Source organism: Cherax quadricarinatus, chromosome 66 (assembly GCF_038502225.1).
Source record: "Cherax quadricarinatus isolate ZL_2023a chromosome 66, ASM3850222v1, whole genome shotgun sequence".
In the NCBI taxonomy this organism is placed as follows: Eukaryota; Metazoa; Arthropoda; class Malacostraca; order Decapoda; family Parastacidae; genus Cherax; species Cherax quadricarinatus.
The window spans coordinates 17,037,089-17,062,972 of NC_091357.1; the positions used below are offsets into that span (position 1 = coordinate 17,037,089).

The 25,884-nt window shown below is 37.1% G+C and overlaps 1 protein-coding gene across 1 annotated transcript in view; it reads right to left on the reverse strand.

The window, feature by feature from the left end:
- Positions 1-7,583: 7,583 nt before the first annotated feature.
- The window catches only part of Coq8 (ubiquinone biosynthesis protein COQ8, mitochondrial), a 62,325-nt gene continuing 44,024 nt past the window's right edge, over positions 7,584-25,884 (reverse strand). Inside the window, exons 8-11 of the mRNA XM_070099132.1 lie at positions 23,976-24,136; positions 16,964-17,146; positions 12,430-12,582; positions 7,584-8,320 (exon numbers count right to left, since the gene is read on the reverse strand). Of these exons, the coding sequence (XP_069955233.1) occupies positions 8,015-8,320; positions 12,430-12,582; positions 16,964-17,146; positions 23,976-24,136 (803 nt within the window). The 3' untranslated portion in view covers positions 7,584-8,014. The remainder of the gene's footprint in view (positions 8,321-12,429; positions 12,583-16,963; positions 17,147-23,975; positions 24,137-25,884) is intronic.

Below are 25,884 nucleotides of genomic sequence, written 5' to 3' on the forward strand. Positions count from 1 at the left end.
AAAAAGAAGAACTAAACCACAAGGGCTATTGTTTCCTAACGAACCTTACCTAATATATCAGTGTTGGCGAGGCTGCGACTTAGCCACTCACCGTTGATGCTGTTTAGTGAGTTTTATTATTGTGCAAGAAAGGTATAAAATACCGACAAGATGAAAGTTAAGACACATGTGCAACATCTGGTTATCTTTATTGTAGACGTTTTGCCATCCAGTGGCTTTATCAATACAGATTCAAGGACATAATTAGAAGACAGTAGAACTATAAAAAAGATGAGGTAATCAGTCCCTCAGCCTGGGAGTTGTTGAGGGCACCGTGGTGGTAGAGATTCTGGAACAAAATTATTATTATTATTATTATTATTACCTACCTTGGTGGTAGATGGCCAGTGGTAAAAAAAAATAATCAAGTACATCATATGGCACTGGACTAAGGCATGAGAGTACCAATTTGTATTTAAAATAACTAACATAACCAATTAATTGTTGGGGAAATATTGTGGAAGCAGTTTCTTGAGAAAAATAGTGCACAGAGGCAGCTCCAGTAGTTTAATTATTATAATCAAAACTAAGCGCTAAACCCACCAGGGTCATTCAGCACTGTTCCAATAATTTAATAAAGGAGAGACTAAGGGGAGGGTAGCAATCTGGTAACAAGAGGGTGGCTAGGGGACTTGCCCAGATGTATTATTTAGAATTAGTATTATTATTTTGAGGGGCTTTAGGTGCTAATGGAATTTTAGGAGTTTTAGCCCCCCACTGGCACTGCATGATGTTTTTTATCTATTATGTTTTAATTTGCATACAATCTGCTATATGTTAGAGTATCTATCACAACATAGAACATTAGATTTATTTTAATACGGGAAGTGCTAAACATGTAGGGGAGGATAATTCCAATTCCTTGGATGGAGAGCCCCTACTGGCACAAAGCATCTCCCTTGCAGGGACAGAGTAGCAGAAAACAAACAAGGGAAAAGGCATTACAATATCTCTGCCAGTGATATTTAACATACGAATACTATTATTACAATCATAAATAAGCGCTAAACCCACTAGGGTCATACAGTGCTAAAAGTGTAATATGATTGATCAGAGACCAGGGAGGGTGAAGAATATGACTGAGGCAGAGTTAGGAAGGGTGATGAGTAGTGCTAAAGGAAAGTACTGTATATTCAAAGTTGGTGTACAAAAATACTAGCAATATACATTACTGTATTTTGACTGTCATCATACTGTTTGAACATATGTATATGTGAACAGTATTTATATGTATATGTGAACAGTATTTATATGTATATGTGAACAGTATTTAGATAAAGGTAGGATAGTTTTCATTGCATTTATGGATTTAGAAAAAGGCATATGATAGAGTGGATAGGAGAGCAATGTGGCAGATGTTGCAAGTATATGGAATAGGTGGTAAGTTACTAAATGCTGTAAAGAGTTTTTATGGGGATAGTGAGGCTCAGGTTAGGGTGTGTAGAAGAGAGGGAGACTTCCCAGTAAAAGTAGGTCTTAGACAGGGATGTGTAATGTCACCATGGTTGTTTAATATATTTATAGATGGGGTTGTAAAAGAAGTAAATGCTAGGGTGTTCGGGAGAGAGGGGGGGGATTAAATTATGGGAAATCAAATACAAAATGGGAGTTGACACAGTTACTTTTTCCTGATGGTACTGTGCTTATGGGAGATTCTAAAGTAAAGTTGCAAAGGTTAGTGGACGAATTTGGGAGTGTGTGTAAAGGTAGAAAGTTGAAAGTGAACATAGATAAGAGTAAGGTGATGAGGGTGTCAAATGATTTAGATAAAGAAAAATTGGTTATCAAATTGGAGAGGAGGTGTATGGAAGAAGTGAATGTTTTCAGATATTTGGGAGTTGACGTGTCAGTGGATGGGCTTATGAAGGATGAGGTTAACCATAGAATTGATGAGGAAAAAAGGTGGGTGGTGCATTGAGGTACATGTGAAGACAAAAACGTTATCTATGGAGGCAACGAAGAGAATGTATGAAAGCATATAGTGGTACCAACACTCTTATATGGGTGTGAAGCTTGGGTTGTGAATGCTGTGCAGCAAAGAGGAGGTTGGAGGCAGTGGAGATGTCCTGTCTAAGGGCAATGTGTGGTGTAAATATTATGCAGAAAATTTGGAGTGTGGAAATTAGGTGTGGAGTTTATAAAAGTATTAGTCAGAGGGCTGAAGAGGGGTTATTAGGTGGTTTGGTCATTTAGAGAGAATGGATCAAAGTAGAATTACATGGAGAGTGTATAAATCTGTAGGGGAAGGAAGGCAGGGAGAGGGTAAAGGAGGTTTTGTGGGCGAGGGGCTTGGACTTCCAGCAAGCATGTGTGAGCGTGTTAAATAGGAGTGAATGGAGACAAATGGTTTTTGGGACCTGACAAGCTGTTGGAGTGTGAGCAGGGTAATATTTAGTGAGGGGATTCAGGGAAACCGGTTATTTTTATATAGCATGACTTGAGTACTGGAAATGGAAAGTACAATGCCTGCACTTTAAAGAAGTGGTTTGGGATATTGGCAGTTTGGAGGGATATGTTATATATTTTTGTATATGCTTCTAAACTGTTGTATCTGGGTGTGTCTGCAAAAACAACGATTATGTATGAGTGAGGTGAAAGTGTTGAATGATAATGAAAGTATTTTCTTTTTGGTGATTTTCTTGCTTTTTGGGTCACCCTGCCTCAGTGGGAGATGGCTGACTGGTTAAAAAAAAAATACATATGCCTCTTTGGAAAGTGCTGATGATTCATGAATATTCCTCCTTTTCTCCAAAGTCTTGTATCTTTGCTATGGACATGCACTCCCCCCCCCCCCCTTTTTTTTTTTGACCATTTTTAGTTGCACTAGCATACTGTTGTGTACACCAATGGATCTTAATCCTTTGATGGTGTAGGATATGCACCTTATTTTCCAGAGTGTAATATAGGTATGCTTAACAAGATTTATCGAGTATTTTCATGTGCACTTCTTGCAGCCATCATCCTCATTTCTACTCTTCCTGCTTCTCCATTTGTTGTAGTCTCTGACTCTTGATGTGCATTGCAAGCTACTTAAACCATCAACTCCTCGTATCCCATCATCTTTGCATTCAATGCTAGCTGTATTGTCTCTTCAGTAAACAAAGATGTCACCTTTTGCTGGGTCTCTAGTTATGGTATCCAGGGTAACAGACTTGCAGATTCTACTGCAAGTTCAGCAGCCCAGGACCTGTCTATCTCTCATAAGAATATACATTATTCTGACTACTTTCTAGTTTTGTCTTAGAGCATCTGGGAGCGATGGCAACAACATTGGTCCCAGTTAGCAAACAAGTTGTTCTTGATTAAAATAGCTGGCTTCTTGGTTGATTTTTTCATCACTCTTGTGTTTAAGAAACAGTTCTTGCATGCTTATGCATTAGCCATCAGGACTTGGCACACAACTATCACATGGAGAGGCACCTGGCACCACTTTGTGCAACTTGCATTTCATTGACAAACACCTTTTATATAATTGTTCCATTTACCAAAGAGCATGTAGGATTCATTTTCGATCTGTCTTTCAGCTCCTAGCCACTCTTGCATTGCTTGCTGTCCTTTCAGAAAGCCCTACAAAAGCACTATGATTTTTCATTGAAACAGATTTATTGTGTTAAATCTAGCTTTCCTTGCTGACCCCAAGTTTATCCATTACACTACTTCCCTTAGGCAATAGCTTCCCTCAGCCTTTTGGTGGTTTGTGACCCATATGGGTTGAGAGCATTTTGTAATTATAATAATAATAATAACAGAGTAGGGGAGTTAGTAGAGGGAGAGAGGGAGGTTTTGGTAGATGGCGAGAATATTTTGAGGAGCTTTTAAATGTCGACGAAGAAAGGGAGGCGGTAATTTCATGCACTGGACAGGGAGGTATAACATCTTTTAGGAGTGAAGAAGAACAGGATGTGAGTGTGGGGGAGATGCGTGAGGCATTACGTAAAATGAAAGGGGGTAAAGCAGCTGGAACTGATGGGATCATGACAGAAATGTTAAAAGCAGGGGGGAATATAGTGTTGGAGTGGTTGGTATTTTTGTTTAATAAATGTATGAAAGAGGGGAAGGTACCTAGAGATTGGCAGAGCACATGTGTAGTTCCTTTATGTAAAGGGAAGGGGGACAAAAGAGATTGTAAAAATTATAGAGGAATAAGTTTACTGAGTATACAGTACCAGGAAGAGTGTACGGTAGGGTTATAATTGAAAGAATTAGGGGTAAGACAGAATGTAGGATTGCGGATGAGCAAGGAGGTTTTAGAGTATGTAGGGGATGTGTAGATCAAGTGTTTACATTGAAGCATATATGTGAACAGTATTTAGATAAAGGATAAAGATAGGGAAGTTTTTATTGCATTTATGGATTTAGAAAAGGCATATGATAGAGTGGATAGGGGAGCAATGTGGCAGATGTTGCAAGTACAGTAGTATATGGAATAAGTGGTAAGTTACTAAATGCTGTAAAGAGTTTTTATGAGGATAGTGAGGCTCAGGTTAGGGTGTGTAGAAGAGAGGGAGACTACTTCCCGGTAAAAGTAGGTCTTAGACAGGGATGTGTAACATCACCATGGTTGTTTAATATATTTATAGATGGGTTTGTAAAAGAAGTAAATGCTAGGGTGTTCAGGAGAGGGGGGTGGGGAATCATATACAGAATGGGAATTGACACAGTTGCTTTTTGCTGATGATACTGTGCTTATGGGAGATTCTAAAGAAAAATTGCAAAGGTTAGTGGATGAGTTTGGGAGTGTGTGTAAAGGTAGAAAGTTGAAAGTGAACATAGAAAAGAGTAAGGTGATGAGGGTATCAAATGATAAAATTGGATATCAAATTGGGGAGGAGGAGTATGGAAGAAGTGAATGTTTTCAGATACTTGGGAATTGACGTGTCAGCGGATGGATTTATGAAGGATGAGGTTAATCATAGAATTGATGAGGGGAAAAAAGGTGAGTGGAGACAAAAAACATTATCTATGGAGGCAAAGAAGGGAATGTATGAAAGTATAGTAGTACCAACACTTATATGGGTGTGAAGCTTGGGTTGTGAATGCAGCAGTGAGGAGGCGGTTGGAAGCAGTGGAGATGTCCTGTCTAAGGGCAATGTGTGGTGTAAATATTATGCAGAAAATTCGGAGTGTGGAAATTATGAGAAGATGTGGAGTTAATAAAAGTATTAGTCAGAGGGCTGAAGAGGGGTTGTTGAGGTGGTTTGGTCATTTAAAGAGAATGGGTCAAAGTAGAATGACATGGAGAGCATTTAAATCTGTAGGGGAAGGAAGGCGGGGTAGGGGTTGTCCTCGAAAAGGTTGGAAGGGGGTAAGGGAGGTTTTGTGGGCAAGGGGCTTGGACTTCCAGCAGGCGTGTGTGAATGTGTTCGATAGGAGTGAATGGAGACGAATGGTATTTGGGACCTGACAATATGTTGGAGTGTGAGCAGGGTAATATTTAGTGAAGGGATTCAGGGAAACCGGTTATTTTTATATAGCCGGACTTGAGTCCTGGAAATGGGAAGTACAATGCCTGCACTTTAAAGGAGGGGTTCGGGATATTGGCAGTTTGGAGGGATATGTTGTGCATCTTTATACGTATATGCTTCTAAGCTGTTGTGTTCTGAGCACCTCTGCAAAAACAGTGATTATGTTTGAGTGAGGTGAAAGAGTTGAATGATGAAAGTATTTTGTTTTGGGGAATTTTCTTTCTTTTTGAGTCACCCTGCCTCAGTGGAAGATGGCCAACTTGTTGGGAAAAAAAAATAATAATAAAACTGCTATGAAAGAGGGTAACACTACAATAATAATATGGGTAGCGAGTGCAGTTTTGGTTTTGATACATCCAAGAGGTAGGTATTTAAATGTTGAGTAGAGATGTACAATATACAAGAATTTCAAAAGGTATACAAGTAGCCCCTTTACTTTCTACCAAAATATTGGGTCTAAAAAAAACTTATCTGAGTAATTACGTACATTTGTATTTTAAAATTTTCAAGCAATTTAGCCTTATAAACACAATACATAGTATTGCATCTCTGTACCTGATACACATTATAGACTAAAAAAATTCAGTGACGTGTTCTCATCTCAGATTCAATGAAATATTAATTATCTGCAGCAAACATGTCTCATTAGCACCACAACACAGAGCTGAACATTGTAACTATGTACATTGTTCTGTGCAAGCATTTTATTATATTACTATTGCTCCTAGTAAGAATTCCTCATCATTTTTATGTATATTGAATTTATCATGTAAAAAAAAAAATATATATTACTACTATCTTCTTGTGTTTACAAATTACTATAAGGATTTATTCTATACTTCTATTAGCTTGCTTGGATTTTTTACATTGCTCTATACAGTCAAGTCCAACATGTTCAGCAAGTCTGCTAGAAAACATTTTACAAATTGCCAGGATTTTTGTTGTAATGGGACATCTGGATATATGTATACAGCAAAGCTAATAAAGTTTTCCTTTAAATGGTGATGGTAGCTTCACACAGATTCACCAATCTACTAGTCTTTGACAAATGCCTCAGGTTCATCACTTCTGAAATTATTCCTATGATGGTTCTGCTGATTTCATAAGATCATTAACCCCTTCAGGGTCCAAGGCCCAAATCTGAAGTGGTGCCCCAGTGTCCAAGAATTTTCAAAAAAAGAATTTGTTATTTTTCTTATGAAATGGTAGAGAATCTTTTTGTGAAGGTAATAAAACAAAAAGTACGAAATTTGATGGAAAATTGACGAAATTATGCTCTCGCGAATTTTCATGTGTCAGCGATATTTATGAATCGGCGATTTTGCCGACTTCGACTCCCATTTTAGGCCAATTACATTATTCCAGTCAACCAAATTCTTAGCTATTTCACTAGTATTACTTCTATTCTATCGACTGAGCACAAGAAATCGCCAAGTCAACTGTTTCAACTACAAATTAAAGTGATCGGAAATTGTTAATTTGGCCAATTTAACACAAAGTTCAAAATATTCCAATTTCAAAATAGGGTCCAGAATAAACAATGTAGGTATTCCTGGAACTAAACTAACATTTTCTCTGTTCATTAGTTATGTTTTGAGGCTTTACAAATAAATTCCATTTTGATTTTTTATTCACACAATGAATTTTTATTCACACCAAAAAATAGAAGATTTACTGTTATGCAATACTGTAATAATTGTATAAATATCATCACTATATTTGTGAATGCATATTAGACCCACCAGCTGGCGTGTATTTGACGTGTGAGGTCGTTTGTTTACTCTTGAATATTGGCAAAAATTTAACATTTCTGCTGCTTTGAGCTCAGTTTCAAGCCATTTCTAGTGCTAAAACCAATCAAAATCATCTCTATTTCTGTAATATGTCTTCCATTCTATCAAATGAGACCAAGAAATCGCAAATACAACCATAAAAAACATACGAAAAACACTGCAAAGTCGCTGTTTTAATCGAAAAATCATGATTTCAGTTTTTTTTCTCTCATTATACACAGTGTGCTGCAGGATCTGTTTTATGTAGTGCACACATACCACATAGATGTATTCTCTCATATCTGGGCCCAAATGTACCACTCACAGTTTATCAGAGTGAGCCGAGCTCATGACGTAGATCTACGGTTTGGACCCTGAACGTAAAGCCGTAGATCTACGTGACGGATCCTGAAAGGGTTAATTCTACTGCACGAGTATAATTTATACTGCAGAGCTATAATAGTGAAAATTCTTAAAAATGAGTCCACCAAGATCAGCAGTAGCTGAGAAATTACATGATCTGTATTGCTTATTTCATATGCATCCTAATAACTATTTATATTATCTACTCCATTAACTGAGCAGCATTCTTGAGCAACTTTACTAAACTAAATTTGCAACATTATTATATCTCTACTTCATAATTTCCTGCAGTTTGTTTAAATGCTTCTTATTTTTCCTCTCAAAAAATTTCCTTTTAACAGTAATGCTACTGGTTAATATCTTACATAATTATGATCATAACTTGCCAGCATGAAAGTCTTCCCATGTCCCTCCAAACTTGTAACTGCTGAAAACTTCTTGGAACATTGAATAACATTTAACAATTCCATTTAATTTTGCACAGAGAAGGAAAACCCCTGACATTTTACGATGAAGGGAGTATGATTCTTCAGGTGGAGCGCACATGCGATGGGAAAGCATAACAGGAACCAGATGCTGAATTCTGTATGTGGTGTCTTGGTTTCCAAAATGAAAAGGCTTATCTTCTTGGAATGCTTCACCCAGTATCATGATAGCATCCACATGCGCTTCTTCCATTACCTGTGGAAGGAAAAAGCACTTTCATAAGCAATGTTAAAAAATACATTAAAAATCTAATTCAATATTTTAATGTTTTACATATATCGTTATACTTTTTTTTTTTCTTTTTGGGTCACCCTGCCTCAGTGGGATGCAGCCTGTTTGTTGGAAGAAGATATATCATTATACTCCATGGGGAAGTGGAAAAGAATCCTCCGTAAGCCATGTGTGTCATAAGAGGCGACTAAAATGCCGGGAGCAAAGGGCAAGTAACCCCTTCTCCTTTATAAATTACTAAATGTAAAAAGAATAAACACTTCAGTTTCTACTTTTTCGTGTCACCTTGCCTCAGTGAGAAATGGACAATGAGTTAAAAAAAGAAAAATATGGTTATATGCAATAATGGCTTAGCATGACCACTAACAATATTTGCAATAATTAGGTTAAAAATATGTCCTACTGCCGAGGTAAAAATATAATAATACTTTTTTATTGGGTAATTATGACTCGGATATATTCAAAGCATTTCGCAATGACTGGAATAAATTAAATTTTTAACTTCATCATAAGCTATTATTCTTTATGGGCATAAATAGAGCAGGTGGCACCTCTCCAATACAAGTAATACCATATATTAGAGTACTTTGTATGAGTTTAATACATGTACTTTCAATGATAATTTTTGCTTTCTGACTGCACTATATGATACCATTTGTACTACAGTATACATGTATAGAAAAAATGGGAAGCTTGATTACTGTACATTTTGCAACATCAGTGGCATTCTCCATAACATTAAGTTTGGGTTCCCATTTCTGGTGAATTTCTAATGTTGGCAAGCTCATTAATTGTACATGACTGGTATACAATACTGCACCAACAAGATGAAAATTAGACATACGTATATGCAACACTGATAAAGCCACTGGATGGCGAAATGTCTACAATAAGGATACGCAGATGTTGCATATGTGTCCAATTTTCAAGCTCATCAGTTTTCATACTTGTACAATGTTCAGTTTTCTTCTGAAATTCACATAATTGTAAAGAGCCCATGAAACTTTTTTCTTATGACTATTTCTCTTTTACGGTGCAACTCTATTAATACTTGAATAGGTAACTTATTTTCCTAATAACTCTCTATGTCTAACTAGTTATTAACTTCCTTCAATAAGACACATGTGCACGTATATATGTCCAAGAAAAATGAGATATTAAAGAAATTTTCAATTATTCAGATATCAACAAGAGAAATATGCAGTGCATTCAAAATTATTAGACACAATATTGTTATATTCTTTTGCTTAATATTGCTGTATAGCCCTTGTGGCTTAGCGCTTCTTTTTGATTATAATAATAATAATTGCTTAATATTAATTTAATTATAATAATTTATACACAAATATATGTATGTACTGTGTATATATATATTTTAACAATGGCCATCTCCCACTGAGGTAGGGTGACCCCAAAAAAAAAGAAACACTTTCATCGTCATTTATTCAATCACTTATTGGCTCAATGGCCATCTTTCACCAGCGCAAGGTATCTCAAAGGAAAAAAAACACATTCACCGTCATTCATTTAAGCACCATCTTTCCAGAAGTGCTGGCATAAGAGATTATTTATTCATTTATTTAATTATTTATCCATTAACAATTTAATTTTGATTTAATCCCTATATTGTGTTGATCTGACAATTATTTAAGTGAATAAATGATCATAATGTTTGTTAATATCCATATAAGAAAAAAATCCATAAAATCTCTAAAAGAAGTGTATTATAGTAAATTTTTACCTATACTGTATTTTACTATGAATATTAAGAGTTATTTTCATATAGTCGGACTTGAGTCCTGGAAATGGGAAGTACAATGCCTGCACTTTAAAGGAGGGGTTTGGGATATTGGCAGTTTGGAGGGATATGTTGTGTATCTTTATATGTTTATGCTTCTAGACTGTTGTATTCTGAGCACCTCTGCAAAAACAGTGATAATGTGCGAGTGTGGTGAAAGTGTTGAATGATGATGAAAGTATTTTCTTTTTGGGGATTTTCTTTCTTTTTTGGGTCACCCTGCCTCGGTGGGAGACGGCCGACTTGTTTAAAAAAAAAAAAAAAAAAAAAAAATTAAGAGTACAGTAATTCACTTTTGTCAATTAGTAAAAGAACACATCAGATCATACATTTCTCATAAATGTTGCAAATCTATATTTTCTTGGCATATGAGGTTAGCACATAATGTATAAATACCTGGGAAAGATGATATACAGCTGGTCCTCTGCTTCCAAAGAGTTGCATTCCTAGTGTTTCAACTTAAAAATGAGTTTGTACAGAAAACAATAGTACAAAGGATGGTTACATTTTAAAAAATTATTGATTTTTAAATGTGTGTTGGTAGGTTGCAAAACCTGTATGTGGGTACTACCTCAAAAATATTAAGCTCCAGGAAATAACAAGGTCCTGTACTGCTGCTGTCATTTTTTTTTTTAATATGTAGGCCATTTCCCACTGAGGCAGGGTGACCCAAAAAGAAAGAAAAACCCAAAAAGAACGAGAAGAAAAAACTTTCATCATCATTCAACACTTTCACCATCACTTATACATAATCTTTGTGTTTTGCTGGAGTGCTCAGATATGACAATAATTAAATAAATGTATATTAATTTTCTTTTTAGTAGGCTATACGGGAAAAGGGGTTACTAGCCCATTGCTCCTGGCATTGTAGTTGACTTTTACAACACACTTGGCTTACAGAGGAAAGATTCTTATTCCACTTCCCCGTTGATATGAAAGGAAAAGTAATAAGAACAAGAACTATTAAGATAAAATCAAAGAAAACTCAGATGAGTGTGTATACATAAACATGTACATGTATGTGTAGTGTGACATAAGAGTAAGATAAGATAAGATTTCGTTCGGATTTTTAACCCCGGGGGGTTAGCCACCCAGGATAACCCAAGAAAGTCAGTGCGTCATCGAGGACTGTCTAACTTATTTCCATTGGGGTCCTTAATCTTGTCCCCCAGGATGCGACCCACACCAGTCGACTAACACCCAGGTACCTATTTGCTGCTAGGTGAACAGGACAACAGGTGTAAGGAAATGTCGGAATGTTTCCACCAGCCAGGAATCGAGCCCGGGCCCTCCGTGTGTGAAGCGGGAGCTTTAGCCACCAGGCCACCGGGGCACCGGAAGTAGCTGATGTCTTTTTTTTTTTGATGTCATATAGGAAATAAATACCTTTCCTTTATTACTTACTTTAATGTATCAGCACTGCCAGACTTTCAATAATCTCTTGAATTCTTCAAAAGTTTATATCCAGCTAAATATGCTATCCTGTTTGCCCAATATATCAGCATTTTTTCTATTATTTTTTTTAACACACTGGCCATCTCCCACCGAAGCAGGGTGACCCAAAAACGAAACACTTTCACCATCACTCACACATAATCACTGTCTTTGCAGAGGCACACAGATATGACAGCTCAGATATCTCTCCAAGTAGCAAATATCCCAAACTCTTCCTTCAAAGTGCAGGCATTGTACTTCTCACCTCTAGGACTCGAGTCCAGCTAACTGGTTTGCCTGAATCCCTTCACAAAATATTACCCTGCTCACACTCCAACAGCTTGGCAAGTTCCAAAAACCACTGGTCTCCACTCACTCCTATCTAACATGCTCACACATGCCTGCTGTATGTCCAAACCCCTTGCACACAAGACCTCTTTTACCCCCTCCCTATAATATAATAATATCTTTATTTTTACAAGTACATGTACAAGGTATACAGGCCTAGCTGACATCAATGACATACTGTATAGAAAGCTGCTTGTTATGCAGACCATTTTGAGCAAATTAGATCAGTTTTGTACCAGGATGCAACCCACACCAGTCAACTAACACCCAGGTACCCATTTTACTGATGGGGAGCATAGACAACCGGTGTAAGGAAACTCGCCCAATGTTTCTACCCTTGCCAGGAATCTAACTCAGACCCTCGCTGTGTGAAGTGAGAACTTTAGACACCAGGCCACAGAGCACCCTCCATCCTTTCCTAGGACAACCGCTACCCCTCCTTTCCTCCACTACATGAGGAGACTAACATGGACAGAGAATCAACTCAACTTACCTTTGCCTCACATCCTGTTAGGAAGCCAAGCTCCTGTGAGTAATGAAGAACTTTTTCATGATCCTTTATAGCTGCACCATGAATTAAGTGAATATACTTGTCAACAAAATCTTTACTATAATCCCGACATGCACCAAAGTCCAGAAGTGCTACCTGTGGAGATATGTAGATTTGATGTTAACAGCTTCACAGACATAATTTCATTATGTAAAGTAAAAGGACACAAGTGTAACTAATGTGACATTTTATTGTGGCAACGTTTCGCTCTCCAGGAGCTTTGTCAAGCCGTTACAAACAGTACATGGACACAGAGGGTATATATAGGCACAGAGTGAGGTGCAATACTAGAGGTAGTAGTAGTAGTAGTGACATAAGTTGTAGTAGTAGTAGTAATACAATATGGTAGAGCAATTAACTCGTACATGAGTAAAAGGATATAAAAGCTATTACTTGGGCAACATAAAAATAGGTTAGACAAATATAGACTGGATAGAGAAGGCCTGTTTCAGTGTTCACACTCTGTAATATGCTTTGTGTAGTATTAACAGGAGAGACTATGTGATGGCAGGGTTTACTGTTTTCAGGAGGATTCTTGCTAAGACTTCAGAGATGGTGAAGCTGCCTTTGTTTTATTTAATTGTATTCGAAACAGCGATTAGTGCTGACTCGAGGCACTTGCGCCTGCAGAAGTTAGTTTCTATGATCACTAATTGGGTGTCCCTGAATTTCATGAGATGATTAGTGGAATTTCGGTGTTGTACACAGGCGTTGTTCAAGTTATCGTTCCTACATGCGTAAATGTGTTCATTGCGGCAGGTGTCGAGGTTTCTTGCTGTTTCACCTACATAAATCTTGTCGCAGCCTCCACAGGGTATAGTGTAAACCCCTGCATTGACTGGTTCGTGGTGCTTTGATTTTGTCCTGGTCAGATCCTTTATTGAAGTGCTGGAAACGATGGTAACTCTGGTGTTAGCTTGTAAAAGTATTTTAGAAACGTTTAGTGCAACCTGGCTGTTGGGAAGAATTATAACTTTGTTAGGAGTGGTGTTGGTGCGTGGAGAATTAATGATCTGAAGAGCTCTTTTCTTGCAGTCTTTGATGAAAAAGGAAGGAAAATGTAACTCGGTGAATGTATGTGCATTCCTCGTCAAGAAACTCAGGACTACAAATTCGATACGCTCTTAGGAAAAACCCAACGATGATGCCTCTTTTGGTCTTAGTATCTTGACTGGAATAGAAGTGTGTGAGATCATTTTTATTGGTAGGTTTCCGATAGACTTGAAATCTTAGGTTGTTGTCTACTTTGTGAATGAGGACGCCGAGGAAAGGTAGCTTGTCATTGGACTCTTCTTCTAGTGTAAACTGGATCGCTGGTTCAACTGCATTGAGCCTTGCCTGAAGATTCCATACATCAAAACGTTTGGGAGTTATTTATAGGACGTCGTCCACGTAACGTAACCAAGTGCCACTTGAAGGGATGATGTTGGCGAAGTGTTCGGACTCTAGGTGTTCCATGTATAAGTTGGCTAGGACGGCACTGATGGGGGACCCCATTCCCATGACGTAGGTTTGTTTGTAGAGCCTATTATTGAAAGAAAAACAGTGTTGAAATTAACACAGAGTTCAATCAAATCAACAAAATCTCCGGGAGGTAGAGGAAGATTAAGGTCCAGATTGACTTTGTGTCGTAGAACCTCGATAGCTTTAGTGGTAGGTTCTTTTGTGAAGAGGGAAGTCATGTCCAAACTACTTAGTTTTTTGTTACGGATGGACCTTTTGAGTGATCAGTCTACATACGAACCCATCAGCACTCAACAGTGGGAGACATTCACCAAAGACTTTCTATACAAAACCAGACAAATATTCAAATGCACTAGAGAAGGGAAGAAATTTCTATACCTGTTACCCAGCAACCCTAAACCAGCACACATGTATGGTTTACCCAAGACCCATAAAGACAATATTCCTCTCAGACCAATCACGTCAGGTATAGGCAGTGCTTCACACAAACTAGCCGGAGTTCTTGCCAAACATCTTTCCTGCCTTCTGGGGACCATCAGCCCCACTCATCTTAAACACTCAGGCAACCTTCTCAACCGCATCCGAAACCTCTCCATCCATAACAAAAAACTAAGTACTGTAGTTTGGACGTGACTTCCCTCTTCACAAAAGTACCTACCACTAAAGCCATCGAGGTTCTATGACACAAAGTCAATCAGGACCTTAATCTTCCTCTACCTCCTGGAGATTTTGTTGACTTGATTGAACTCTGTGTTAATTTCAACTGTGTTTCTTTCAATAATAGGCTCTACAAAAAAACCTACGGCATGGGAATGGGGTCCCCCATCAGTGCCGTCCTAGCCAACTTATACATGGAACACCTAGAGTCCGAACACTTCGCCAACATCATCCCTTCAAGCGTCACTTGGTTACGTTACGTGGACGACGTCCTCATAATAACTCCCAAATGTTTTGATGTACGGAATCTTCAGGCAAGGCTCAATGCAGTTGAACCGGCGATCCAGTTTACACTAGAAGAAGAGTCCAATGACAAGCTACCTTTCCTCGGCGTCCTCATTCACAAAGTAGACAACAACCTAAGATTTCAAGTCTATCAGAAACCTACCAATAAAAATGATCTCACACACTTCTATTCCAGTCAAGATACTAAGACCAAAAGAGGCATCATCGTTGGGTTTTTCCTAAGAGCGTACAGAATTTGTAGTCCTGAGTTTCTTGATGAGGAATGCACATACATTCACCAAACCTACACTGAGTTACATTTTCCTTCCTTTTTCATCAAAGACTGCAAGAAAAGAGCTCTTCAGATCATTAATTCTCCACTCACCAACACCACTCCTAACAAAGTTATAATTCTTCCCAACAGCCAGGTTGCACTGAACGTTTCTAAAGTACTTTCACAAGCTAACACCAGAGTCACCATCGCTTCCAGCACTTCAATAAAGGATCTGACCAGGACAAAATCAAAGCACCACGAACCAGTCAATGCAGGGGTTTACACTATACCCTGTGGAGGCTGCGACAAGATTTATGTAGGTGAAACAGCAAAAAACCTCAACACCCGCCGCAATGAACACATTTACGCATGTAGGAACGATAACTTGAACAACGCTTGTGTACAACACCGAAATTCCACCAATCATCTCATGAAATTCAGGGACACCCAATTAGTGATCAAAGAAACTAACTTCCGCAGGCGCAAGTGCCTCGAGTCAGCACTAATCGCTGTTTCGAATACAATTTAAACAAAACAAAGGCAGCTTCATCATCTCTGAAGTCTTAGCAAGAATCCTCCTGAAAACAGTAAACCCTGCCATCACATAGTCTCTCCTGTTAATACTACACAAATCACATTACAGAGAGTGAACACTGAAACAGGCCTTCTCTATCCAGTCTATATTTGTCTAACCTATTTTTATGTTACCCAAGTAATAGCTTTTATATCCTTTTACTCATGTACGAGTTAATTGCTCTACCATATTGTATTACTACTACTACTACTACTACTACTACCTCTAGTATTGCACCTCACTCTGTGCCTATATATACCCTCTGTGTCCACGTACTGTTTGTAACGGCTTGACACAGCTCCTGGAGAGCGAAACGTTGCCACAATAAAATGTCACATTAGTTGCACTTGTGTCCTTTTACTTTACATATTGTTGGTAATTCTACCAACTTTATTATAATTTCATAAACTTATGACTGCCATGCATACTTATACTATTAGAAATAACTGTAAAATGCCTGATCCACACTAATAGTTATAGTCATATGTCCTGTTAATACATTATAAATTATAATACATAATGAGTATAGTAAATCCTTTGTCTGCACAGCATATTGTACATGACTTACCAGGTGAGTATTTTGTCTAACACTAAAGATTCAGTAATAATGGTAGAATTACTGACAAAATGTTAGGTAAATGGACACAGATGCAACTATTGGGACATTTTATTGTGGCAACATTTCACTGTCCGGCTTTGTCAAAGCTCCTGGACAGTGAAACATTGCCTCAATAAAATGTCACATTAGTTGCATCTGTGTCCATTTACCTAACACTAAATATTCAGTAGTTAGATAAATAAGCACCACCACAGTGAAAATTAGATAAGCAAAGGAGAGGATGTGATCCCTAATAGTGTACTGTATTTAAAAATAATTTTCTTGTTAAAGGAAAATAAAATACTAAATTCTTAAATACTGTACTTCACCTCAACATTAGTTGTACAGATTTTCCAGCATTAAACCATGTAAAAATCAAATACAGTGGAACCTCAGTTTTCATATGCCCTAGTCTGTATGTAAAACTATAGTTATTCTCTATAAAATGTACTTTTTCTTAATATTTTTTGAGTTTCTGGAATGGATTAATTGGATTTATGTTTTTCTTTTGGGAAATATAAACAAAAAATACATTTTATGGAGAATAACTAGTAGTTTTACATACAGACTAGGGCACACGAAAACCGAGGTTTCACTGTAATAATAAATTGTATGTTGCATATACCTGCTCTGTTTCTGCATTATAGAAAAAGTTGGACCAGTTTGGATCAGTTTGCATGAAGCCAAAGCGAAATAGCTCTAAAAGACACAAGCCAAGTATGTTCTCACATATAAAATTTCTTGTTTCTTGATCCATATCGATACAGTGGTCCACTGGAATACCATCAATCAACTCTGTAGTGAAGACCTAAAACAGAAATAAAACAATATTATCAATAAAATAAAAATGTTTTACTATCATATTTAAATTGACGCCAATTTAGTTGTTATTAATTACAGCAAGTCATATAAGTGCCGGAACAATTTACAAATAACTCCCAATTTGGAAAGGAAACTTTAGACATTATTTATCAAGTGAACTGTTTTAACTACAAATAACATTATCATTATAATACATCTATTTTAAATTATTGTTATTTTTTAAAGTACAGTAGTCCCCCTGTATCCATTGGGGATACGTTCCAAGACCTACCATGTATACCCAAAACTGTGGATAATAGCGAATCCTATATACAAGTCGTTTTTTGTTTACATACATACTTATGATAAAGATTAATTGATAAATTACTAACAATAGCACTTTTTTTTACTGATGGGAAGCACTTCACGGCTTCTTTTAAGCTCTGAAGAACTGTGCTGTGGTGACATTTTTAAACAAAATTAAGGGTTATTTTTGGGCCACGGTTAACCGTGGATAACTGAAACTGTAGAAACCAAATCCATGAATACGGGGGCTCTACCGTAAATAGTATTACTTCTACTATCATTCGTATATCTTTGCTCTCTTAGCCCTATTACTACAGTAAAGCTTGTTAGAATTAATGCTCATACAATTGGCAGGTAAGTGCCATAAAAGTTTTGGCAGCTTTCCATGGGGAAAAGAACTTGTCACATTAGTACAATAATGCTGTACAGTGAATGTGAGACCACTGAGGTAATCTATGACACTGTGTGTGTATGTATATATAAGGTACTCTATGACTGTGTGTTCATGCATGTGTATGTATATGTATGTGTTTGTTTGTATGTATGCATGGATATATTTTAACCCTTAAATGGTCCAAACGTATATAGTATATGTTTTTTCAACGTCTGAAAGTATGTAAAAAAATGTAGATCTTTTTTTTTGTTTTACATGTGAAAATGTGTAAAAAAAACTTTTATCTACATTTTTTTTTGTTATATTTGAAAATATATAAAAAAAAGTAGATCTACTTTTGTAGCACTACGAATTTGAATGTTGACCTGTTTGGACCGTTTAAGGGTTAAGTCTACATTATAGTAAATAAAATCTACAGTACTCAAACAATGACATAACTGAAATCAACCAAGCCTAAGTTCCTGTGTGATTTTAGTTAATTTATTGTACAACTGTTTCTCTTAATTATTCTTAATACTATTACTACTAGCCCTTTTGCTACTATACTATTATCCTCATTACTAGGATTGGTACTTCTAGTTCAGTAGTACCAAATGCAAGCAAGCAAGATCACAATAGAGAATCTAATTTAAAAATATTTTTCTATACAAGGCTCCCGTAACCCTTTGAGGGTCAAGACCCCCGATCCTTAACTCACTCTCAGGGTTGAAAAATTTAAAAAAAGAAAATAATTTTTTCTTATGAAATGATTGAGAATCTATTCCCGATGGTAATGACACCAAAAGTAAGAAATTTGACAGAAAATTTACGAAATTACGCTCTCACGAAGTTAGCGATATCAGCAATATTTACGCATCAGCGACTTCGCCCACTTTGAGCACTATTTTCAGCCAATTCCATTGTTCCAGTCGACTAAAATCATAGCTAGTTCACTAGAACTCCATTTGTTCTATCAATCGAGTACAAGAAACCGCCCATTTACCAATTTCAACTACCCAATAAAGTAGTCAGAAATTGGCAATTTTGCCAATTTCAGCCAAATTTCAAAATAGGGTCCAGAATAAACAAGACACATTCCTGGCACTAAAATAACATTTTCTCTGTTCATTAGTCATGTCTCCAGGCCCCTCTTATATTACTCATGCTTTCCATTTTGAATTTTTATTCTCACAAAAAATAGAAGATTTATTGTTATGCACACTACTGCATTATTGTAAAAATGGTATAAATAATATCAGCACACTTGTGAAAGAATATTGTTTACTCTTGAACATCGGCAAAAATCGAACATTTCCTCTACTTTGAGCTCAATTTCAAGGTACTTTTCATCATAAAACCAATCAAAATCATCTCTACTTCTGTAATATATCTTCCATTCTATCAAATGAGACCAAGAAAATGAGAATACAACCATAAATACCATACGAAAATACACTGCAAAGTCGCTGTTTTAAACCAAAAACACGGTCGGAGTTTTTTTTCTCATGCACCGCTTGCTGCAGGATTTTTTTTTTATACTGCACACTGACCATGCAGACCCATTCTCTCACATGTAGGCCTACCAGCTTTATCCCGCTCTATTTGAAGGCGCTAGAATTTTTTGCGTATAAGTAGTGGACTGACCCTGGCTGTTAAGCAATACATGTATGGGACCAACCCTGAATGGGTTAAAATACATGTTGACTATGCTCCAAGGGAGCCCAGCAAATTCAGAAGCTGTGAATAACAATAAATGCTGTTCGTATAACTGATATTTATAATTTGAGCTCACTTTTGCCTTTTGGACCATATTTGTTAAATGTTGCTCTGAACTCTTTAATGCTGAAATTCACAAAAAACAGATGCAAAAAAAAAAAAAAAAAAAAAAAATTAGCTTGTGGAAAATCCAATATACACTTTTTTAACACATATTCAATAATAATTCCATCATTATTACTTAATTTGAGGTCATGCACAACATCAAAAGAAAATGAGCACTTAACCCTTTCAGGGTCCAAGGCCAAAATCAGAAGGGGTGTGCCCCAGTGTCCAAGAAATTTTGACAAAAAAAAAAAAAAAAAAAAAAAAATTCTTACAGAATTGAAGATAATATTTTTGTGAAGGTAATAAAACAAAACAAAACAAAATTTCTGATCCTGGAGAGATCAGTACTTCAGTGCTTACTGAGATACAGCGGCGGGAAGTTGACCCAAAACGACCGGGTGGCGACAACATTGTCGTATGGGGTTCGGTAAGGAGATAAGAGGGTTGAAGGTAGACACCTTGTTGGATGGTAACACTATATATTGTCAGACTGTGGTAATGGGAGATGGAGCCCAGCCTGCCGTGTCCTGCCTTCTTCTATGCGTCGACTGAGGCCGAGGTAGCCTGTCCCGCTCACTCATGGAGCATCCCGTGACGTCACACAAACAGTCACTAGGCCTCAAGGGATCTTCTATATAAAGCACATGGATGGTACTATGATACGCTATACAACACATATAAGGGGATCAGCAACTACGCTGACAACATCAGTGACTTCTGCAAAATTGCATTTTTTTATTTTATGTTTTTTATACTTTCTTCTTTTCTTTTCTATTTTTTTTCTTTTTCTAGTAACATTTGTGACCTGTGAGACCAATATAATGTATATTGTATAAGTCTACACTCATTGTATTCAACACAATAACTGCAAAACTTGTTTACAAGTTTATTGTAAACAAAATGATGAAAATATTAGTGCGGTTATTGTGTTGAATACAACGGTACCATATGGTATAATGGTGCCATAGGGTGCAATGGTACAATGGTACCATATAGTACAATGGTACCATATGGTACAATGGCACTTGATACAATGGTACCATATGGTAGAATATGGTACAATGGTACCATATGGTGCAATGGTACCATATGGTACATTGTACCATATGGTACTGTTGTATTCAAAAATAAACACACTAATATTTTCATCATTATTTTGTTTACAATAATTATTTACAACAAAAATATGCAAAAATGTTGTATATTAGTAATGTTCTATTTTATATTTACAAATGTACAGGAACTCGACATGTTTCTTCAGGTGAATGACAAAGCACTTTGTCTGGGAAACTGTGGAGTCAATAGCACTGGTGCTGTATAGCCTTTGTGGCTTAGGGCTTCTTTTTTATTATAATAATAATGTGGAGTCAGTAGCTAGCTTGTGTCACCACTCAGTCTTGGCTGGTCTCTCCTTCCACCAACACCTATTGACCATATGGTACATGGCATCATATGTTACAGGGTACCATATGGTACATTGTACTATATGGTATAGGGTACCATGCAGTACAGGGTACCATAAGGTACAGGGTACCATATGGCACAGGGTACCATATCGCACAGGGTACCATATGGCACAGAGTACCATACAGTACAGATACAGGGATCCCTATGGATATAAGTCACCCTGACTTTTTTGGGTTATCCTAGGATTTTATGCATATGCTGCTATGTATGATAATCTATGTAATTGTATTTCTGTACACCTGAATAAACTTACTCAAGCACATGTGGCATCATAAGTAAGTTTATTTAGGTATACACAAATAGAGTTGTGGATGAGTGGAACAAACTCCCAAGTACAGTTATTCAGGCTAAAATGTTGTGTAGTTTTAAAAATAGGTTAGATAAATACATGAGTGGGTGTGGATGGGTGTGAGTTGGACCTGACTAGCTTGTGCTGCTGGGACTGGTGCAGTGCTCTATCCTTGAGTGGAGATGACCAGTCTGGGTGGGTCATTGGGCTAATCGGGGGGGGGGGGGGATCATTGGTCTAATATGGGAGGGGATATGGACCTGCTCTGAATGGGTCAGTAGGCCTGTTACAGTGTTCCTTCTTTCTTATGTTCTTATATGTTTGGAGAACCTAGGATAACCCAAAAAAGTCAGACAGACTTATTTCCATTAGGGTCCCTGTACCATATGGTATAATGTACCATATGGTACAATGTACCATACAGTAATATGGTTCCATTGTACCATATGGCACAATGGTACCATATGGTTCAAAACCATAGAATTCCTCTTCAGCTCCACTTCCATCAGTCTTAGAATTGTAAGTTGTGAAGAGGAGTCAGAATTCACCCAGAGAGTGAGTGGAGAGTGAGAGCTTCCTTGCCGCCAGGCATGATGAACAAAGCTACTTTGCCGGCGTTCCCACAATGTCACGTGGGTGTCCAGATTTTTTCTATAATGTGCACACGGACCACCCAGACCCATTCTCTCAGATGTAGGCCTACCAGCCTTCTCGCGCTAAATTTGATGCCGCTAGAATTTTGGCGTAGATCTACGGTTTGGACCCTGAACATAGAGCCGTAGATCTACAGGACAGACCCTGAAAGGGTTAAAAAACAAAAAACTGAATTTTGGAAACTATTCACAGACCTATAAGGTACCACAAGTTTGTAGGAATTATGTCACAGGCTTTGAACTCTTTCACTGCATCGTGCATCAACCATTTAGTTCCCTGTCCACAAGGTTCATTTCTCTACAAACAAAGCACATTTTTCAAATATGCTTTAGCATTACTTTTTTTTTTATTAGGAAGAGCTCATGAGATTTCCATGTATGTATAGCACTTATTTCCTTATAATATTAATACAGAAAACCCTTTTACAAAGCATCATCACATAGTATGATTTTGTGTAAACTAAGCTGAAAAAAGTGTACCCAAAATTTCTTACCACACTAAAAACTCTGATAATATACACCCATTACTCTAAAAAAAAATACTTATCATACAAAACTTTTGTAGTACCCTCCACAGATTTTCACAATCTACTTGCCAGGTTATAAGCAATTTCTCCTAATGTTCTTCCAAAACTTAGGTAACATACAAATAGTTAATTTATAAAAAGACCTGTAAAAATATTTGAAGTAAATTTTTTTTTTAATGCACCGGCCCTATCCCACCGAGGCAGGGTTTCTCTTTTTAAATTTAGTAATATATACAGGAGAAGGGGTCACTAGCCCCTTGAAGTAAATATTCAGTACATTAATATCAAGAATCCACAAATATTTAGTGGAAGATGACTTTATTTGGATTATTAACTTCAAAAATTAGTAACTCTCTATATTGTACATTATCATAATTACACATTCCTGTGTCTTTACCAGTGATGTATCTACTCCAATTGCATTTCTACAATTGATAAACATATTACTGATTAGTATAAAGAACAACAAATTGATGAATAAGATACACATATAACAGTTAGGCTGTTATATCTAGGCGCACAACGTAGAACATACAAAGCATTTTTTGCCAGTCAGAATTCGCATCTTTCTCAGTCTAGAAGATGGTCCAGAAATTGCATATCTATAATGAACATGGTGAAGGGGTTAAAGTTTAAGGAAGAACACCTCAGTGCCTTACAGGCGTTGATAATTTTCCCAGCACAAGTGATTTAAACTGGAAAAATCCCAATATTGGCTCTATGATCTAAAAAACCTCCTCCCTAGAGTTTTCTGTATAGTAAAAAATTGACTGTTTACAAAGATTCTCTACTCTACTTACTTGCTGTTTGTTGTGTTACAGCTTATTTTTGCTGTTATTAACTGCATCAAATGCTATTTTTATAATTCTAATTCCTGTGCAAGGAGCTTTTTTACCATTGACAATCCAAGTAACATTTAAAGTTCTTCAGTATAGGTATGCAGAACTCTATGACCCATATGGTTTTAGTGTTTTTTTTTTTTTTAAAGTCGGCCGTCTCCCACCGAGGCAGGGTGACCCAAAAAAGAAAGAAAATCCCCAAAAGAAAATACTTTCATCATCATTCAACATTTTCACCACACTCACACATTATCACTGTTTTTGCAGAGGTGCTCAGAATACAACAGTTCAGAAGCATATATGTAATATAAGCCATATAAGCATATAAGCCATGCAAAGTAGTTAGTTGTTACTTTTGCATTTCAGTTGTTATAATAATAATACCTGCAATAATAATAATAATAATTCAGAGGTCTTAAGCTTATCAAATTTTTTTATTAAAAATTATGATAAGATTAGCAGCACCTCATACGGAAGGATTCATCTGCTGCCCTGTTTTGAAGATGATGGTACTGTACTGTACAAGCAGTTATTACAAGAAGAGATTATTAAAAACACCTGTGATGTGCAAAGCTCCGAAATCACTTCAGGAACATAATACTCAGGATAAGTCTTCACCAATTCACTAAACCTTCGAGTGCACTCTGCTTCCCGTATATAATCGCATTCCCATCTTAACTCTCGCTTGGCCACCTCAACAATAGAGTCCACAAAAAGACCTGCAGAGTACACGAGATGCAAAAGGTGAAAAAATATGTTAATGTTAAGAGGGCAGTGCTATTATTATTTTTTTTTTTTTTAACAAGTCAGCCGTCTCCCACCGAGGCAGGGTGACCCAAAAAGAAAGAAAATCCCCAAAAAGAAAATACTTTCATTATCATTCAACTCTTTCACCTCACCCACACATAATCACTGTTTTTGCAGAGGTGCTCAGAACACAACAGCTTAGAAGCATATACGTATAAAGATACACAACATATCCCTCCAAACCGTCAATATCCCGAACCCCTCCTTTAGAGTGCAGGCATTGTACTTCCCATTTCCAGGACTCAAGTCCGGCTATATAAAAATAACCGGTTTCCCTGAATCCCTTCACTAAATATTACCCTGCTCACAGATCGTCAGGTCCCAAATACCATTCGTCTCCATTTACTCCTATCGAACACGCTCATGCACGCCTGCTGGAAGTCCAAGCCCCTCGCCCACAAAACCTCCCTTACCCCTTCCTTCCAGCCTTTTCGAGGACGACCCCTATCCCGCCTTCCTTCCCCTACAGATTTAAATGCTCTCCATGTCATTCTACTTTGATCCATTCTCTCTAAATGACCAAACCACCTCAACAACCCCTCTTCAGCCCTCTGACTAATACTTTTATTAACTCCACACCTTCTCCTAAGTTCCACACTCTGAATTTTCTGCATAATATTTACACCACACATTGCCCTTCGACAGGACATCTCCACTGCCTCCAACCGCCTCCTTGCTGTTGCATTCACAACCCAAGCTTCACACCCATATAAGAGTGTTGGTGCTACTATACTTTCATACATTCCCTTCTTTGCCTCCATAGATAATGTTTTTTGTCTCCACATATACCTCAATGCAACACTCACTTTTTTTCCCTCATCAATTCTATGATTAACCTCATCCTTCATAAATCCATCCGCCGACACGTCAACTCCCAAGTACTATCTGAAAACATTCACTTCTTCCATACTCCTCCTCTCCAATTTGATATCCAATTTTTCTTTATCTAAATCATTTGATACCCTCATCACCTTACTCTTTTTTATGCTCACTTTCAACTTTCTACCTTTACACACACTCCCAAACTCATCCACTAACCTTTGCAATTTTTCTTTAGAATCTCCCATAAGCACAGTATCATCAGCAAAAAGCAACTGTGTCAATTCCCATTTTGTATTTGATTCCCCATAATTTAATCCTACCCCTCTCCCGAACACCCTAGCATTTACTTCTTTTACAACCCCATCTATAAATATATTAAACAACCATGGTGACATTACATACATACATGGTGACATTATTATTATTATTATTTTATTTGGGGGTTGACAGAATTTTGGAAGGCTTCAGTCCCAGTACTCCTTGGTGCTGTCACCAAGTAGCTAGGTCATAAATATTACTGGAACAAAGATAGAAGTTTTCAAGAGGAAATTGGACCACCATTGATCACAGGTGTGTAAACAGCTATTCAATTTAAAAAGCACAATAAAATATAAAGCTCATAGTTATTATCATTTTTTTTTTTTAAGAAAAAAAAAAGAGAAGAGCCAATTATATAGTAGTTTTTTAAGTTGAAGGACTAATACAAAACAGACCCCAACCAAATGAAATACATATTAGATTGGCACTAAAATAATACATACTGCATTTCAAGCTTTTTTTGGAAAAATTATTACAAAACCATTGCAACTGCTACTACAGTACTAGTACTGCACCACAA